General features: G+C 41.8%; 1 protein-coding gene across 3 annotated transcripts in view; it reads left to right on the top strand.

Moving 5' to 3' along the window:
* LOC125457545 (diacylglycerol kinase delta-like) overlaps positions 1–20,424 on the top strand; it is a 146,194-nt gene that overhangs the window by 63,354 nt on the left and 62,416 nt on the right. For all 3 annotated transcript variants that reach the window (XM_048541892.2, XM_048541891.2, XM_048541890.2), the window contains exons 4-7: positions 8,409–8,513; positions 11,289–11,421; positions 16,873–16,979; positions 19,377–19,502. In XM_048541892.2, coding sequence (XP_048397849.1) covers positions 8,409–8,513; positions 11,289–11,421; positions 16,873–16,979; positions 19,377–19,502 — 471 coding nt within the window. The remainder of the gene's footprint in view (positions 1–8,408; positions 8,514–11,288; positions 11,422–16,872; positions 16,980–19,376; positions 19,503–20,424) is intronic.

Here is a 20,424-nt window from a genome sequence, read left to right as displayed (position 1 = left end):
GAAGATTTGTAATGCGTTCTGTTTTTACTGCAAGGTAGCGATCACATGAGCTCACAGTAAGTGGACACCGTGGTGGGGATGCAGTATCATTATTAATATTTTTCATATATGTGACCCGAAATCAGGAGGTCCAGTAATAACTGAACTTTAGATTAACTTGAGACTTGACTGTGTTATCAGGTTTCCATTTATACCTAACCCTACTTTTGTATTTGGTGCATTTATAGTTCTCATTACTGTCAGGTGACATTCATATCTTGGTTTCCTATATTTAAATTATAAGAACTGTTACTGTGTCCCAGTAATAGGATTATAAATACACAAAAGTCTATCTAAAACTAATCTGACAAGATAGGAAAAATAATTTTAGCAATATTAGCAACAAGAGCCAAAGATGGAGTTCACACTCCCAATTATCAAAACTGCAGAAAGAACAAATATGGAAGCATGAAACTCGATTTCCTTCCTTCTAGGAATATTAATAACCCTTAATTTGAAATGTATGCAGGATGATACTCAACTTGGCGATAGTGGTTTGTAGAGCTCAGGTAACTTTGAGCACCACCATGTGGGCCTGTTTTTATCATCAAAATAAGGCAAAATAAGGTAAAGTCACCCATAGTCTCAGAAGATCATAAGGCTGCTCTCTCATTACAGCAAGCCAACCGGTGGTGAACCATCACAGGTAAGCCACAGGATTAGCTTCATATAACTTGTTAGAAATTAAATGAGCCACTCATGATGTTTATTAACCAACTGCCAATCTGCATTAGTTTATGTTCGAGCAAAAACAACTCATACTTTTGAGACTAAATCTCAATTTATATGGGTTTGTCTCCTGATTTGAAAGACAAAGTAACAGGATGTTTGCATTTCTGCCTCTAAAGCCAACACTACCTTTTCTATTTCTAAGCATCACTCAGCTGCTACTGTCTGTTTCCCCACTTGGGTTCAGATATGCTTGGGCCAATACTACGACTCTTTTTGCCACTTCTTCTCTCTTACAGGCTTCAATCCTTTACCTCAGTTGAAGGCTGCCCCTTTTTCCTCAGTTGAAGGCTGCCCCTTTTTCCTCAGTTGAAGGCTGCCCCTTTTTCCTCAGTTTTTCTGCGCACTCTTGTTTTACTTTTTTTCAACTTACTAATGCTTAGGATTTCATGCCGACACAGTGTGATACTATAATATTCTGGGAGTAACCCAGAAAAAAGGGTGAATTCCTTTGGTTCTTATCTGATGTGCTGGTATTTTTGGAATGGGGTTGATCAAGGAAGCTGTTGATTCTACCAGCGATTGTAGTTATTCAGGATATTGTAGATTTAAGTTGCAAGTTACCAATAGCTGGTGTCACTTTTCTGAAATAATTATTTTAGTCAATTCAATCAACTAGATCCTGGAATCTTTTGAGATTCGTTGAAAAAGATTCATGAAAGCACAACTGTTTTATGTTGATGATTCTTAGATTTGTGGCCACTTTCCTAAATTGAATCAAAGTCTTGGTGTAAGTATCATTGGGACAAACCAACAGTAAGGGTGTTGAATGAAGACTTTGTGAAAATTGAAATGTTCACATCTTAATTATTGATGTGAAATAATAGTGTAGAGCTGGATGAACGCAGCAGGCCAAGCAGCATCAGAGAAGCGGGAAAGCTGACGTTTCGGGTCGAGACCCTTCTTCAGAAAATTAATTATGAATGTTCTGGTTTTGTATATGTAGCCATTGTGGCAGTTTGACATATTTATTGTCAGTGATATGTTTCAAGACTGTGGGGTGAATTTTGAAAGATACGATGTACAAATTGGTTGCAGAGACTTAGGATTTTATTTGAGCATACTGAGGACCGTTGCTAAATATGAATTTAAAATTGTAACATCTCTGGAAAAGAACAGAGCCTCAACACAATAGATTTAATGTAAGGGGAGGGAGATTTAAAGGAAATGCAAAAAAATGTTTATTCATTCAGAGAATGGTAAGATTCTGGAACTCAGAATCCGGAATTATCTGTAAGGATGGTAGAGGCAGAAATGTCAAACCATTTAAGAAGTTTTTAGATATACACTTGCGATGCAAGTCATACGAGGCCAAGTGCTGAAAAATGGAAGTAAAATAGTTAGGTCGCCATTTTTGACTGTAGATTCAATGGGCTAAAGGGCCTTTTTCTCTGCTGTGATCCACTGTGACACAACAGCAAATTATAAAATATACTTTAAATAGTTCACACAATACCATGAGGTACTGCATGGGCTCAAAATCTGAAGCATGAAATAAAATGTCTTGATGTACTTCACAGGACTGTATATATAATTTGACACAAAGCCTTATAAGGATATATATAAACAGATGATTGAAAGCTTGGTGAAAGAATTCAATTTACAGAAGGGCATCTCAAAGAAGGAAAGAGACTGGCAGAGAGTCACAGGTTTAGGACGAAAGTTCAGAACTTGGGACTCAGGAGATGAGTTGGAAGAGGACAGATGTTTAGGATGGTTGTGGGGCTTAAGGCAATTACAAATATATAGAAGCATTTGTAAACAGGATGAAAATTTGAGAATCTAAGTGCTGTTTAACCAGAGCCAAGTTAGATTAGCTGGCTCATGCATGATAGGTAAATGGGACATGGTGAGACTAAGTACAAGCAGCAGAACTTCGGATGACCTTACAGTTATAAAGGGAGAATGTCTGAGGCTAAACTGGACATTGAAGCAGTTAAATCTAGAGGTGACAAAAACGTGGATAAGGTTATCAGCAACAAATGAACTAAGGCAGAGGCAGAGTCAGCCCGTCTAACAGAGGTGGATTAAGCAGTATTAATGATGGCATTCATCTATAAGTTTATCTCGGGTTTAAAAAGAAAATTTACCTGAAGTTTGATTGAAGTCAGTTTTCAGACAAGTGGATTGCAATTTACCTACAAAAACAGCTTTTATTTACAGACTGCTTTAAAGTAATTAAAATATGCCAAAACAATTCACAAAGATGAATTTGGTGTCTAGACCAAAAGGTGATCAAAAGCTTGGTCAGTAAGATAAGTTTTAAGAAAGAAAAGGTTTATATTTACACGGTGCTGTTCATGTCCTCAGGATGTCACAAAGTATTTTAACCCAGTAAAGCATTTTTGAACTTTGGTTTTAATGTGGGAAACATTACAGGAGTGTCTTAAAGAAGGAGAGGTGGAGAGACAAAAAGGCTTATGGTGAGAATTATAGAGTTTTGTCATCAAGATAATGAAAGACTCAGCCATTAGTGACTGGGTGAAGAAAGTAGGTTCTGCACAGGTTGGATCACGCTTGTTGATAGAACCAAAGTATTTGACAGAGTGTTTCCAGCTCTACATTTTGTTTTGCAAATCTAAGTAAATAGCACTATAAATAGCTGGACAATGTGAACATGCATTGATTGAATGAGTGTAGGATTGGCTTTGATATTGAACTGATTTCTACATTTGAATAACTTACTACAGCCATACAGCAACATTTGGAAAAGACAGGCACATCAAAAGCTATGAAAATACTGATGTTTGCAGCACCTATAGAGCCACACAGAAATTAACAATTACTGACTTTGGATTCGGGAGGAAATAATGTCAAACAGTTACCTGACTGTCTTTACCAAGAACTTATGACAGCATTTTCATTGATATATTCAAAAACGTCTTTTTACAAGCAGAACCTGGTTTGCACAGAGGAACATGGCTCTTCTAGGCACATATCAGCATTGTTGCAGGAACAACCTGCAACACAATCAGAGTTTGGTTGATGTGATACAGGCTGTTTTGAGGGTTTGGAGGATTAAGTTATGAGGACTAGCTTCATAAACTTGGCTCGCATTCCATGAAGTACAAATGAAAGTGTAGTATTTATGGGGTGTTTAAAATGTTAAAGAGATGCAATAGGACAGGTGCGAAAAGACTGTTTCCATTGGGGATGTGGGGCGTGGGGAATCACAAACAAGGGGAAATAATATTAAAATTGGAGCTCAGCTGTCGAGAAGGGAGATTAGGAAGCATATTTTCACAAAAAAGAGCTATGGAAAGTTTTGAACTAACTTGTGCCACAAGTTTGAAACTATTGAAGCTGTTAAATCTGAGATTGATAGATTTTTATTAGGTTAAGATATGAAAGGATATGGAGCAAAAATAAGACACTTCTTTCTCACGGTGAGTGGTGTGATCTGGATTTTACTGTGAAAGTGAAAGCAGATTCAGAAGTGTTCAAAGGATGCATGAAGGTGTGAATGGCCTACTTCTGATCCTTATATTGGAAACTATGCTGTGACAAATCTGCTGAACAAGTCCAGAATCAGAACAAAAAAGGGACAGACTGTGTATTTCAGGGAATGCTAAACCCCAGGAATTGGCTTCATTAGTTACAAAAACAGATTTAAACTAAGACATAATGTCAGGCTTATCAAAACTAAGGTTTTCTTTTCTTTTTGCTACAACATTCTGAAAGACAAGTCAATTGACAGTCACCTTATGGATACTTGGATAGTAAGTAGCTGGTTATACCACTAAGGGTTGAGGAACTCATTTTTTTGAGTGTGCTCAATTCTTACTTGTGGTTCAGATTTAGGCCTGGTCCAATCCCGACTTGGGATTCACACTTCGAACTGCTGTGATATCTGAAATTAGGTGACTGAGAAACCTGCAGCAGCACTACTTTGAAAATGGATTCAGTTTCATACAACTTTCATTTTCAAGTGAGAATCCTGCTTTCTGACACCTATAGTGCTGCTTTTGTCTTGTTCTAGATTATGAACAGGACACTGCAGCCTTTGCACTATAACCGTTAGCATTGTAATTGACCAGATCTGGGTATCCAGTCATTGTGCAATCTAAGATTGGGTTTTGCACCGATAGTCAGGCCACATTGAGTTTTTGATATTTCTTTGAAAAATGTCTGAATGGAAAATGTTAGACTGGTGCAATTTCTAATGTGGTTTATTATAGGATGTGAGCAAAGGAAGGTGCAGATACGAGGCTACCAATCACACGTACTCTCATCACCAACATGCTAAACATAACTTTAGTGCTGATATCATCTTTAGGTCAGTGTTCAGACTCACTTCCGAAATGAAGAACGATCCTTTCCACTTGCTTGAGCAGAATAGGTCTTAGTGGTGTTTCATGGTACGAATTATAAGGTGTTACAAACCACCAACCACGTAAAAAGAAAAATAATCAATCTTAAGAAATTATCATTAACTGTGTGGTGAAATGCTATCTTGACTGTGACAAATCAGAGTTTGAAGAACCTTTTCAATCTCATGTCAGTTGGTAAATGACAGGAAGCCAGCAGAATAATTTGCATCTATAATAAAAGCAAATTGTTCTGAATCCTGGAAATCCAAATTAAAAACAAACTGCTGGAAGCGTTCAGCGGGTCCGGCAGTTTCCTAGGAGAAAGAAACTGAGTTAACATGTTATCAGAACTGAAGATGTTATGACAGGGTTTAAGCAGCAGTGGCAAGAGGAAAGGACCGAAGGAGAGATCTGTGATTGGATGGAGCACAGGGGAGATTAAAAATACTGCGGGACAAAAGCATGCAGTAAAGAAACCGTGTGGGTACTAAGTTATTGTAAATCGCAGCAGCAGAACCATGTTTGGTAATGGCCTGTCGGAATGAATGTGAGAAATTCTTGAAATTTAGTGTTGAGTCCAGAGGGCTTGTGGAACTCCTCATTCAAAAGGTGAAGTGCTGCTATAGCTCAAGTTTTTGTTTGCTTCATTATAACAAATATAGAAATTTGGAACCACAAGGTCAGAGTGGAATTGGGATGAAAAATGCAATGACAAGTATCTGGATGCTTTTGTTGGAAGGAGATGTTCAAAGCCTATCAGTGTCATTAACAGTGAATACAATACATTAAATTGCAAGAGTAAGATGTGTAACACTTCTTTACCAGGACAGAGGGGAAAATTGCTGTGGAAAGTCAGACGCTGTATTTGATGTGTTGTATAGGGATATGCCAAAGGTAGAGGAGTGAATCTTGGAGCTGATTACAGAATGGAACAAGGTATCCTGGAGGAAATTACCTTAAAGAGTAGCTGAAGGTGTTTAGCGATCGCATAACACTTGTGGATGAATGTGAAGAAACCAAAGCTGGAAGATGACGGAACCATATTGTAGTTTGGCAGAAGGATGAGAAATGGACAGGTGCGGTCATTGATTCTGTCAGGTATGGTGGAAGGCAATTTTCAACAGAGGGACAAGGAAGACAAAATAGAGGCTGTTATGCCAGAAGAGATATGGAAAAACTGAAAGAAGGCAATAAGAGTTGCTTTAGAAAGCGGATTCTGAGGAAATAGCCAACAAAGCTGTCAGAGCTAATAGGCTTTAAGGAATTTGGTGATCAGACTACCCCCAGAAATGATAGCTGATACATCAATAATGGAAGAACTTGGAAAAGAACCAGGTGAAAACAAATTGAAAGTGCAGTTTCTGAAATTGTTGATCCAAACTAGACCAGTACAGTTATTAATAATTAAAATATGCCAAAACAATTCACAAAGATGAATTTGGTGTCTAGACCAAAAGGTGATCAAAAGCTTGGTCAGTAAGATAAGTTTTAAGAAAGAAAAGGTTTATATTTACACGGTGCTGTTCGTGTCCTCAGGATGTCATAAAGTATTTTAACCCCTTAAAGCATTTTTAAAGACAGCGTCAGGGAGAGACAGCCAACAAGCACAGTCAGCGTCAGGGAGAGACAGCCAACAAGCACTGTCAGCGCCAGGGAGAGACAGCCAACAAGCACAGTCAGCGTCAGGGAGAGACAGCCAACAAGCACCATCAGTGTAAGGGAGAGACAGCCAACAAGCACAGTCAGCGTCAGGGAGAGACAGCCAACAAGCACAGTCAGCGTCAGGGAGAGACAGCCAACAAGCACAGTCAGCGTCAGGGAGAGACAGCCAACAAGCACTGTCAGCGTCAGGGAGAGATAGCCAACAAGCACTGTCAGTGTAAGGGAGAGACAGCCAACAAGCACAGTCAGCGTCAGGGAGAGACAGCCAACAAGCACAGTCAGCGTCAGGGAGAGACAGCCAACAAGCACAGTCAGCGTCAGGGAGAGACAGCCAACAAGCACTGTCAGCATCAAGTGGAGAGAGCCAGCAAGCACCATCAGCACGAGGGAGAGAGAGCCAAGAGACATCTTCAGTATGAGGGAAGAGAGAGTGAACGTTTGCTATCTGTATGAGGGAGGGAGAGAGCCAGCAGGCACTGTCAGTATGAAGAAGAGAGTGCCAACAGGTACTGTCAGTATGAAGGAGAGAGAGCCAACAGGCACTGTCAGTATGAAGAAGAGAGTGCCAACAGGTACTGTCAGTATGAAGGAGAGAGAGCCAACAGGCACTGTCAGTGTCAGAGAGAGAGAGAGACAGACAACAGACACTGTCAGTATGAAAGAGAGAGACCCAGAAGGCACTGGGAGAGAGAGCGAGCAGGCACTGTCAGTATGAGGGAGAGAGTCACAGGAAAACAGCAGAGCAGAACTGTCAGGGAAACAGCCATTAGGCATTGTCACTGTGAGGAGACAGTCAACAGACACTGTCAGCTTGAGATAGTCAGCAAAAGTTGTCAGTCTCAGTACTAGAGCTAACAGGCACGGACAGTTTAAAGGACTCAGCCAAAAGATACTCTTATTGTGAGGGAAAGAGCCAACAAGAAGTCTCTGTGAAAAACAAAGAGACAACAGGCCGATCTACTTTGTTCATTTCAGAGTTCGACCCATTGATAATGGAGTTCTCTGCCTGCTGTATTGTCTACCCAAAATCCAGCTCATTCCTCTGATAATGTTATCAGAATACTTTGCAAAATACATTTCTTTTTAAGATTAAATATCCCACGGGAATTTTCAGAGTGATTTTATTTTTGCAGCTTGCTCCATTATTATATATTTTAATTATGCCAAAACTCCTTTGGGAGTGATTCTCTCCCTCCAATCCTGAACATTTTGGCTGAAACCTAGGAACAGTGCCATACATGCCTGTCTCTAAAGTACCATTTCATCATGTGCATACCCAACAAGAAATACCAAAGGTGCCGTGAATGGCACCACAACTGATTCCACTTGTCCCTACACCATCCATATGCCTTCACAGTTCAGCAAGGTTCAGTGGCAGTCATGAATCATCTGGAACAGGTGTCATGCCTAAGCTTCACCAGCCAATCCAGTAGTACCAAGTTCACTTGCTTAATTCCTACTGCCTTCCTAACAGAAAACTCTTCCACGAAGATAATATGCTGATGGCATTTAGTGGTTAATTGTTTGTCTCAGTGAAATATAAATTGCAAAACAAATTTAACTTGAAAATGTTGGTTGTTCTTCCAGGTTTTATCTATAGATCTACACTGATACAATGTCAGCCAAGAAAGTGTTTTAACATAACCCAGTATGTATTTGCTTTTGCAGATAATTACTCCTTTCCGAAAGCTGATCTTGTGTGCTGAAAACCGCAAGGAGATGGAAGATTGGATCGCAGCGATGAAAAGTATCCAGAACAGAGATCACTTTGAGGTGAGGTGGCTGAAGGACAGCACCTTCAGGAATGTGAATGTGAACTGCTGACTGCAAATTACATAATGATATTGAGGACAGGGGAATTGAGTTTAAGAGCCGTGAGACTATGTTGCAGCTGTATAAAACCCCAGTTAGACCATACTTCGAATATTGTGTTCGGTTCAGTTCTCCACGTTATAGGGTGGGTATGGAAGCTTTATGGAAGGTGCAGAGAGTTACCAGGATGCTGCCTGGACTGGAGGGCAGGTCTCGTGAGTAAAGATTGAGGGAACTTGGGCTTTTCTCATTGGAGCGAAGAAGGATGGGCCGTGACTTTATAGAGGTGTACAAGATGATGAGTGGCATAGCTAGAGTGGGTAGCCAGAAACTTTTTCCCAGGCTGGAAACGACTTTTACGAGGGGGCATAACTTTAAGGTGATTAGAGGAAGGTATAGGAGAGATGTCAGAGGTAGATTCTCTACGCAGAGAGTGGTGGGTGCGTAGAATGGCGCTGCCGGCAGTGGTAGTGGAGTCAGATACATTCGGGACATTTAAGCGATTCCTAAGAGACTCTAAAATGTAGAGTATGCAGAGTAGTTTGATCTTATTGGGATAATAGGTCAGCGCAACATTGTGGGCCGAATGGTTTGTACTGTGCTGTATGGTTCTATGTTCATGACAGTTGTGGCCGGTGGGAAAAGTAGTGAGGTTCTACAGATTCAGTGTGAAAGAAGGAAAGGTCAATATATAAGCTTTTGGAGCATTTCCAGATGACAGATTTTTTTCTAAACTCATTCACGGGATGAGACTTTCATTGGCTGGGCCAAGATTTATTGGCCATCCCTAATTGCCCAGGGAACAGTTGAAAGTCTGCCACATTGCTATGGTTCTGGAGTCGCATATAGGTCACACCAGGTAAGGACAGCAGATTCCCTTCCCTGGAGGACATTAGTGAACTACATGGGTTTTTCCTACCAATTGACAATGGTTTCATGGACATCATTAGACTCTTATTTCCCAGTTATTATTGAATTCAAATTCCACTATCTGACATGGAGGGATTTGAACCCTGAGTCCCCAGAGCATCTGAGTTAACAGTCTCGCAATAATACCACTAGGCCATCACCCACCCTACTGTCCAGCTGATGCTTCTCTGTGTGTGAAGCTGAAAAGAGAGTTCTCGCAGCTATTCAATTGTAGGGACCATTTAAATCAAGCTAAATCCAACCAAATTCTACATGGTAAAGAAATACCATGTAGATAGTTAAAGAAAATTTTGCTGAGTTCTTTTTAGGATAGTAATTTTTTTCCTGTTGATACACAGCTTAGTTTCCCATTATTACCACTGTCTTCAAGATCTTCATTCCATCCATTCATCTTTTGCGTCATCACAAACAGATCTATCAAAACTCAGACCAGCATCTTCTGTACTTACCTCTTTAGTTCTACTCATTGAGTTTCTACTTAACTCTACTAATTTAGACCCTTCATATTACTGTTATTATGTATTTTGTTAATAGTTTAATCATCCTTCCCTGCCATCTTTACCACCACCATTTTTGTAACCCTCTAATATCTAAATCTGTATAACCTCTTATGTTTAGTTTCCACTGGTGTCCAGGGTACATCCAACTCTCTCTTATTGCTCCCAGCTCACTCTGCGCACACTGGACTTGTGCTTCAAGTTCCACTGTTTACTTTCCTCTGACATTGGTGTGAAGATAGCTCCATTGGCTGGTTTCCCTACCTTGGCTTTCTTATCCGCTAGTCCCCTAACCTTCCGTTTTAAGACTTTCTGCCTGGTCTTCCATGCACCGTTGATTTGCACATACATCATGAATTTTAGCTTTCACCCCGTCTTTCTCCGATTTTCTCATCTACTCTGTTAGGTTCTTTATTCCTGGAGATGATACAACATTTCAAGACTTCAGAGCACAAATGGGATAAAAGGTCTGTTTATTCCTGTAACAAGAGTCACCCATAATCACTTCTTGTTGTTCTAAGAACTGTTCATTTTCATGGTAACCATTTGCTTCACTGTGTCTCAGTACTGCTCATGGTTATCATCCTTTTGGTCACTGGCCTAATCTGTGACACAGAACATAATGCCCTGTATACTTATTGGAGACTAGTTTTACTTGCTGTGTCCTCAGTGTAGTGAAAAAGTTTAATCCTTTACAGAAGGATGAGTCAGTATTTTTTTAAAGACTTCTTTTAACATTGTATGGTTATTGCTTCTGTGTAATAGGAGAGTCAAGGTGGAATTTGGCCCTATTCCGATAAACCATGACACCATCCTAATGGAGCAAGTGACAGGCAGATATACAAAGGAAAAGAGTGTTCTCACCACTGACTTATGCAAGTGGCGCAACGATCATGCACATTGAGCAGTGTATGGCTTTTTTAAACAGCTTGTTTCAGAAATAATATTGGATTTGTTCTCCTTTGTGACCTTATACGTAACGTTAGAATAAAGAACAATGTGGTAACTAACTGCGAATATTTGTCGGCTTTTACTCACTCGTCACAAATGCAGCATCCACCAGCAGGTAAAGTCACACCTGTCAGAACCCAACCGGACATAGGTATTTTTTTAAAAATCCTATCGATTGTGTCACAACTTTTCCGAGCATAGTGATGTACAGATGAGCGTTTCTTCCATAGTTTGCCAGCTATTCCCATCCAAGCATGCAATCCTGGAAACCAGTTGCCATGATTTAGATCCAGTATATTTTCTGACAGTACATGATAAACACCTCTTATTCTTCCTCCTCATGCTTTTTGCTGTGCAGTCAACCCAGTACAGCATGGACCATTTCTCAGGGATGCACAACTGGTATGCCTGCTCACACGCACGGCCAACTTACTGCAATGTGTGTCGAGAGGCCTTGTCGGGGGTTACGTCTCATGGATTGTCTTGTGAAGGTAAGGATCAACACTCTCTCTCTTAGCCAGTCATGATAGCTTTATGCTAAGAAGTTATGATCTTGAATTTACAATCAACCGCTCACCAGGCTCTATCCTTTGCCATAGTGCCCCGAGTGAACATCACAGGAATTGTTATACATTATTATTTCCATCATAAACAAGCACTTGATTTGTGTGGGTTAATATCAGTGCACAGCCCACAAAGTTATTCTTCACAAGGAGTGATACAAAAACTGGATAGTTCTTTCCTCAGAGGGATGGATGGACTCTTCCTGTTTCTCTACGATCAGAAGCCTTTTAAAATAAACTGTAAAAAACGCCTTTCATTTTCACATTCTTCCTTTGTTTGTTCCTGTTGTTTTTTTGTTGAATATTTTGCTCTATTTATATTCTGTTTTGTTTTAAATGCTAAATCAGACTATGGATTGGCAGTATGGTATGAGACATTTTAGTTAAAATCACTCGTAATTCTCACTTTAAATTTGAATTAGTGTTTAGCTATTTATCTACTGTCTGGTCATGTGCCAAACTGACTAAGTGTAAGTTACTGGATTGTGTAATCAACTTTGACAAGTAAACAAGGAATAATTACGAGAAAAATAGTATTGAAAGAACGTAAAAAGACATTTTTGGAGAATATGCAAAAGAATATTTTTAACTTGTGAGGCTGTCTCAATATAGTCTCCTGAAAATGAGTCTTCCACAATAAGAGATCTTAAGAATTCACCTCTTCCAAAGGGTCTAAGTGGTGGAACCACAGTAGTATGACTGTTTGTGCCTGTCAAAGATACAGATAAGAAGAATGCCTCTATAAAGGATTTTGATCATTTGGGGACCATAGTAAGTTGCATTTTTGCTGAAGAAAGAACCCTTATTGTTCTATAACCTCCCTATAAGTTCCCCGTTAAAAAGAGCCTAGGTCGTGGTGGCACAAAGTCTGAAAACTGAGGGGCTCCCAGTCACAACTGGACCATCTGATAGTCTTCACCCCAATCACAGCCATTCATTCAGTCGTGCTCAGGGGCTGTACACTATCCACAAAAAAATGTGGTCTACAAGCTAGCAGTTATGGACCCCAAATAAAAATAGAAATTGCGAGATAGCTCAGCCGGTCTGTCAGCATCTGTGGACACAAAGCAAAGATAATGCTTCAGGTCCAGTGACCCTTCTTCAAAACTGATTGTAGCTATGAAAGGGTGGAGCAATGGGGGAAGACTAAACGATAGATGGAGATGGAACCCAGAGAGACAGTAACAATTGGGTAGACAAAGGAATAAGTCAGGGTCAGCTTGGGAGAAACAATAGCTGCTAATTGGGACCATGAGGAATGACAATAGGTTGTTTGTGGTAGCAGCCTAAGTAAAGACAAGGCCTGGTGTTTGGGGTTTTGTGTAAGAATGTGGGAGAAGGTGCTAAGACCCTACAATTATTGCATTCGCTATTGAGTCCTAAAGGCTGCAAGAACCCCAAGCAAAACATGATGGGCTGCTCTTCAAGCTTGCACTGAGCTGTTCTGGAACACTGCAGCAAACCTGAGACAAAGATGTTGGCCAAAGAACATGGTGGTATGTTGCACTGGCAGGCAACAGGAAGCTCAGGGTCATTTTTGCAGATAGAACATAGGTGTTCTGCAAAGAAATTGCTCAATCTGTGCTTCATTTCCCCAATGCAGAGGAGACCGCATTGTGATTGATTTTTATTGTCACGTATAGTGAAATACGGTGAGAAGCTTTGTTTACGAGTGATACAGGTATGGCAAGCAAAGAATGTACAAATCAAAAAGACTTAGAGCCATATAGGTTACACTGCAGGTTACATTATTTGAGGCAAGAGTCCATTCAACAGTCTGATAACGGCTGGAAAGAAGGTGTTCCTGAACTTATTCCGGCACCTGTATCTTCTGCCTGATGCAAGGAGTTGTAGCAGGTCATTAACAGGGTGTGAGTACCAGGGTGTGACAGGTCTTTGATGACGTTGGCCACCTTTCTATGGCAGTGAGCTGTGTAAATAGAGCCCATGGATGGTAGATTGGCTTCATTGATGGTCTGGGCTGTGCACACCACCTTCTGTAGTTTCTTACAGTCCTGGGCAGAGCAGTTGCCGTACCAAGCTGTTATGCACTCGGTCAGTAAGCTTCCAGTGGTGCATCTGTAGAATCTCGTGAGGGACCTTATGGACATGCTAAATTTCCTGAACTGCCTGAGGAAGAAGAGGTGTTGTTGTGCCTTCTTGACTGTTGCGTTTACGCGGGAAGTCCAGGACAGGTTGTCGGTTATCATCACTCCAAGGAACTTGATGCTCTTCACTCTCTCAACTTCAGTTCCGTTGATGTAGATGCAGGCGTATTGTCCTTCTTTCACTCTGAAGTTGATAATTAGTTCTTTATTTTTGCTGACTTTGACAGATTGTTTTCATTGCACTACATCACCAAGCCCTCCATCTCCCTTCTGTATTTTGACTCATCATTGTTAGATGTCCGTCCCACTATAATGGTGTCGTCAGCAAACTTGTAGATGTCAGAATTTGGCAACACAGTCACGGGTGTGCAGGGAATTCATTAGGGGGCTGAGGATGCATCCTTGGGAGGCTCCAGAGTTGATGTTATTGTGGTGGAGGTGCAGTTACCTATCCTCACTGATTGCGATCTGTGAGTTAGAAAGCTGAGGGTCAAGTTGCAGAGGACGGAGTCGAGACCACGCTCTCTCAGTTTTGAGACCAATCTGGGGGTGATAATGCTGTTATAGGCCAAGCAGGAATCTGACATAGGTGTCTTTGTTGTCCACATTTTCCAAGGATGAGTGCCGGGCTTGGGATGTGGCATTCTGTGACCCTGTTATGTTGGTAGGCAAACTGTAGAGGGTTGAGGCAAGTTGGGAGACTGGAGTTGATGTGGTCTATGACCAGCCTCTCAAGCACTTCAGGATTATTGAAGTCAGAGCTATTGGCCAGGAATTATTAAAGCACACCGTATGTCTTTTCTTGGGTATAGGGATGATGGTGGTCTTCTCGAAGTAAGTGGGGACTTCGGCTTGTAGGAGGGAGAGGTTGAAGATGTTGGTGAATACCTCTGCCAGTTGGTCCGCCCAGGATCTGAGTGCTCAGCCAGGGACACCGTCCAGGCCCATCGCTTTCTTTGGGTTGACTCTTAGGGAGTCTGTTCTGACTTCTGAAGCAGTGACAACGGGGACTGGTGTGTTTGGGGCAGGTGTCGCCATGTCGGTGGTATTCTGCTCAAAACGAACGTGTCAGGGAGGGATGTGTCTTTGTCTGCTATCTTGCACTGTTTCATTTTGTATCCCGTAGCGTCGTTTAGGCCTTGCCGTAGACATCAGCAGTCTATTTGGTATGTCTGGACCTCTAACTTGGTCTTGTACTGCCTCTTGGCCTCCCTGATGGCTTTGCGGAGGTCATGTCTGGATTTTCTGTATCGATCCAGCTCACCCAACTTCAATGCTGCATATCTGGTCTTCAGTAGGGAGTGGATTTCCTGATTCAGCTGAGGGTTACAATTGGGGAACACGAAGATTGACTTCTTTGGTACACAGATCTCCGTGCATTTGCAAATGAAGCCTGTGACGGTGCTGGCGTACTCTTCCAGGTTTTCCACTGAACACTTGAACACATTCCAGCCCACCGAGCCAAAGCAGACCCGGAGCCAGTATTCCACTGCCTTGGGCCAGCACTGTACTTCCTTTCATGAAGGATTCTCCAGTTTCACCTTCTCCTTGTAAGGTGGGAGGAGGAACACAGTGCTGTGGTCAGATTTTCTGAAGTGTGGGCGGGGGTTTGAGCGATGCATGTCTTTGGTGGTTGTGTTGCAGTAGTCCAGAATGTTCAGCCCTCTGATGGGACAGGAGATGTGTCGGAGACGTTTTGGCGACATCTGCTTGAGGTTGGCTTGGTTGAAGTCGCTGGTCATGATGAGTAGGGACTCGGGAATTTTGTTTCCAGTGTGTTTGTGGCAGTGTAAATCACATCACAGGCATTCTTCACATCTGCATCGGGTGGTATGTAGACTGCTTTCAGGATCTTGGCGGTGTACTCTCATGATAGGTAGTTGGGACAGTACTTTACTGTAAAGTATTCTAGGTCTGGGGAGCAGTGGCTTGCCAGGGCCTCTATGTCCGACCACCAGGAAGTGTTGACCAGGAAGCATATCGCCACTGCACTTCGCCTTATCCAAGGATGCCATTGCAGCCCAAACAGTGTATGGAGAACCCATCAGCCTGTAGGGCAGAGTTGGGAATGGCAAGGGTGAGCGAAGTTTCCATGGAGCAGAGCACACAACAGTCTTTCAGTGAGCAGCAAATACAACAGACTAGATTGAGTGAAGTGCAGGTAAATTCTGCTTCACCTGAAGATGTGTCTTTGGCTTTTGATAGTGAGGAGGAGGAAGTAAACAGGCATGTGTTGCACGTTCTGTGATTACATGCGAATGTGGGGCTACATTGGGAGTGGAGGACGAGTGGACCAAGGTGCCCTAGAGGGAACAGCCCCTGCAGAAGGCTAACAAGGAACGGAAGGGGAAGGGAATCTGTGTCTGGTAGTAGCATCCTACTGAAGATGGTTGAAATGATGGGTAATAATCCTACAGATTGTGGGTTCTAAGTGAGGACCGGAGGGAGCACTGTTGCTCTTGTGCGAAGGAAGTGAAGGGGTGATGAAAGAAGTGCAGGGGATAGGTTAGACAGGGCTGAAAACCCTGTTAACCACTGTAGCAGAGAATCATTGGTCAAGGAAGGAGGTGGAAATTTCGGAGGCCCCCATGTAGACACTGGCATCATCAAAAGAGTTGCCATGGAGAAACTGGGAGAAGGGAACAGTGCCTTTTACAGGAAGCACGCTGTGAAGACGTATAGTCAAGGTAACAGTGGGAATTAGTGGGTTTGCTGTGGATGCTGGTGGCCAACCTGCCCCCAGAAATGGAAACAGTGATGTCGAGGAAGGGAAGGGAGGAGTCAGAGATTGACCAGGTGAAGCTGAGAGCAGATTGGAAATTGGAAGCGTGATTGATGAACATTTCTGATTTCAGCACCATCGATGATGTCACCAACATAGAGGAGAAAAGATTGCAGACCAGGCCCGAGTAGGACTAGAACGAGCAATGTTTCATGTACCCAACAAACAGGCATAACTGGGGTCCTTCCATGTGTGCATGGCCACGCCTTTGATCTGATGAAAATGAGAGGAGTTAAAGGGGAAGTTGTTGAATTCAGCCAGGCGGAGGAGGGTAGTGGATAGGGGCAGATCAGGCCGTTGGTCCAGGAGGAAACAGAGTGTCCTGACAACATCCTCACAGTGGAGAGACATATAAGAGGGTCCACCTTGGGAGTCCTAATCAAAGGCAAGATGGTCTAATCGTCCTACTCCACTCCTTCACAAATAAAAGGCTTTTGCATAGACTAGCTACTGATAACACTCACACATTCTCTCCTTTCTGGTTCTCAGTGTGCAAGTTCAAAGCTCACAAACGCTGTGCTGTGAGAGCAACCAACAACTGCAAGTGGACAACTTTGGCCTCAATTGCTAAAGATATTATTGAAGATGAAGATGGGGTAAGTTGTGCATGGAGAGAATGTTCGAAAAATTGAAAGTATAGCAAATGCCAGCTAAAGCCTGGCAACCAGGAATTGTCACAACTGGTATGTTGATGCATGTGTTACCCTCAATTTGTGGTTGGAGTTGGAGCTGGTGAGTGTTGAATCCTGAACACTGTGAAATCATTCCATCGGGAATTCCTATCACTGCAAAATAAATAATTATCAGGGGAACATGATCCTTGGCAATGAATATTAACTTAGGAGAAGATGGTAATGAGAAGTTAGCGTTTACCAGTCGGATATGTAACTGAACACCTAGTGATCTGCCATGGTGGGGCATGGGAGGGATAAGATATGACACTAGGCAGTGATTGGGTATTTGGGGAGACTGGACAGTGAATGATGACCAAGAGGAACAATGGGCAGTAAGTCGATACTCCAGAGAATATATCATTGGGCATTGAGTAGATACCAGAAGGACTATTGCATTGCACATTAAATAGATATCAGAAGGAGTAAAGCACTGGGCACTTAGTAGTTGCTAGGTGGAATATGGAACTGAAGCAGTGAGTGATTGCAACAAGCAGTATCGTACTGGTTAATGACCAGATAACAGGACAAACATAGCACTGGGCATTAAGTGGATGCCAGGAAGAAAATGGCACTGACCAGGAAATGATCACCAGTGGGAGTAGTTATTTTCCATAAAACAGAAGCATTTAAGATTGACATTTTAGATGAAAAAGACTTGCACATCTAAGTGGATTGAATCATGTTGCAGGAACGGACCACTCTTTGAAAACCCTCTCTGTGTTTTAAATATTAGAGCTCCTCTTATTGGAAGATCATGGTAAAGCAGCATCTTTTATTTCAATTTACTGGGTTGTGTTTGATTTCAAAGAAAGAACTAGCGTTTTTCAGTTTTTCATAATTTCAGGACAACTCAAAGCACTTAACAGCTAAAGAAAGAGATTTGAAGTAGAGTCACTTCTATAGAAGTGATGAAACGTGACCAATTTATGCATAGCAATACCCACAAACAAGTGCAATTCAAATTTTTAGTGATTTAAGTGTTTGAGAAAAGAACATGAAAGAACTAGGTAAGAATGTGACTCACTTCTATGAACAGTACTTTTGGATTATTTTTTATGTTGACCTGAACAGATAGGTACTGCCTGTTCAGCTTGGTATTTAATGGATGGTATATCTATCAGTGCAGAATTCCCTCAATATTATCCCCAAATCCAAGAAATGAACCCAAAAGTCTGATTCAGAAGTAAGAATGACAACATGAACATGGGAAGGTAAGAAATTGGAACAGAGTAGCTCCTTTGACCCCTTGAGCCTGTTTCCTCACTCGGCTAGATTGTGACTGATCTTGCACCTCAAAGTCAATTTTGTTCATTATCCCTGAATTCCTAGATATCTTTAATATCTAGAAATTAATTGATCTCAGACTTCAATAAACTCAACAACTGAGCCTCCGTAGCCGTCTGGAGCAGAAAATTCCAAAGATTCGCTGCATACTTAAGTAAAGAAATTCTTCCTCATCTCAACTAGATGGGTTATTAGTTATTCTGAGGCTGTGCCTCTTAGTTCTAGAGCCCCCCCATTCCTTTCCTCAGTCAGCAAAAATATCTTTCCTGCAACTACAATTCATTCTTCTCAACTCTAAAGACTACATCAAGTTTTCTCAGTCTCTCCTTGTAGGACAACCCCAATATCCCAGGGATCAGTCTGGCAAATCTTTGTTGTATTCCCTCCATGGCCTTGGGTAAGGATGCCAAATTTACTTCAAGTACAGTCTTATCACAAAGCTCTGTCCAATTGCAGCAAGACTTCCTTCCTCTTGTACTCAAATCCCTTTGCAATCAAGGCCAACATTCCATCTGCCATTCTAATTGCTCTTTGCACATGCATGTCAGCTTTCATTCACCTAGAAACAAAAGAACCCCATTCACTCTGGACGTAAACCCTTTGCAATTTCTCACTGTTTAAGAAATTCTCTGCATTTCTGTTTTTCCAGTCAATGTGAATTATGTCACATTTTTCCGCATATTCCAATTTATTAGTGGCAAAGATAATATTCTAGATTTTATCAGCAAGGTTCTGCTTTCAAATTCAGCCCCGAGCAGCTCCTGCTCACTAAGCAGGATTTCTTTTTCCTGGCTCTGCCTCTTTCATTGATACCTGTGTGAACCAAGGATGACAATTATTTGGTCAGAAATTACACAACTCCAGGATAGAGACCAACAGGTTTATTTGAAAACACAAGCTTTTAGGGCGTCACCCCTCCTTCAGGTGTCAGTGAGAGAGGTAATGTCAGACGCAGCATTTATAAGTAAAAGATATTGTATCATCTGTATTGATGGCGGTGTTATACAGTACTTCTCTTCTACGCCCCTTATTCAGGTCTCAATGCCACATCAGTGGTTGGAAGGCAACCTGCCTGTCAGTGCAAAATGTACTGTCTGTGACAAAACTTGTGGCAGTGTTCTACGCCTGCAGGATTGGCGCTGCCTGTGGTGCAAGGCGATGGTGAGTAATGGCTGGTCAGAATATTTTGACAGTTTAGTTAATCAAGACGTAATCCTTATACCGTGGTGATAATTTTGTTTTGTTGACTTGTCAGCCTGCAGAGCACAAACTGGTTTTAAGTATCTTGAGCCTGACAACTAGAAGTGATAAAGATGAATCTTTAATCTTAAATCAAAGAAAATGTCAGCTGATGACTGTTCAATTTCATAGCAATCAGTTCACAAGTTTCTGCATACCTTTTTGTAAAATCAGATGATCTTGTGATTCAGTCATGTTAGCTGATTGTTAAAATATCCACTGTGACCTTTGACTTAATCACTCAGTACCAGTCTTATTCCCCTGCTCCCTTTTCTACCTGACAACCTGTATCCTTGTCTTTCATTTTCATTATTTCCCTTACTTCATCACAACACTCCTGTACCTCACTCTTCTCACCCTTCTCTCATCAAGCTATGCTGTTATATCTCCTCCTCTTCACATCTCTACCAGCCAACATATCAATGCTCTTTCCCCATTGCTGGATCTTCTCACCTGTCATGCTCCCCTGTCCGTGATTTTTTATTTTTTGCTTCTTATCCACACTTGTTTCCTATTTCCCTCATTGCCTCCCTCATTTCCACTTCCCCCACTGCAAACTCGCTCCCATCACTGTCTTTCCCTCCCATCCTATGTCTATCCCATACCCCAACTCAGTGTTCTGTCTCTCCACAGTTGTTGTAGACATTTGCAGCTGTACCAGTCTTGCCAGTGGAGTTATTTCCACGGGATGTGTTGCAGACCAGTGCTATGACCAAGCTTTATCTGACTGCATACTTTACTGGGCCAGCACTCTGCAGAGGGTCCGCTCCTGCAAGGAAGGAACAGTGCCAGGTCACAGCAGGATTTGATTTATATTTGTTGGATGTCATACTTAGAAATACAG

The sequence above is a fragment of the Stegostoma tigrinum genome, chromosome 14, assembly GCF_030684315.1.
Source record: "Stegostoma tigrinum isolate sSteTig4 chromosome 14, sSteTig4.hap1, whole genome shotgun sequence".
Classification (NCBI taxonomy): Eukaryota; Metazoa; Chordata; class Chondrichthyes; order Orectolobiformes; family Stegostomatidae; genus Stegostoma; species Stegostoma tigrinum.
Note: the sequence above shows the minus strand (reverse complement) of the source record. Positions and strands in the feature narration are given on the sequence as shown.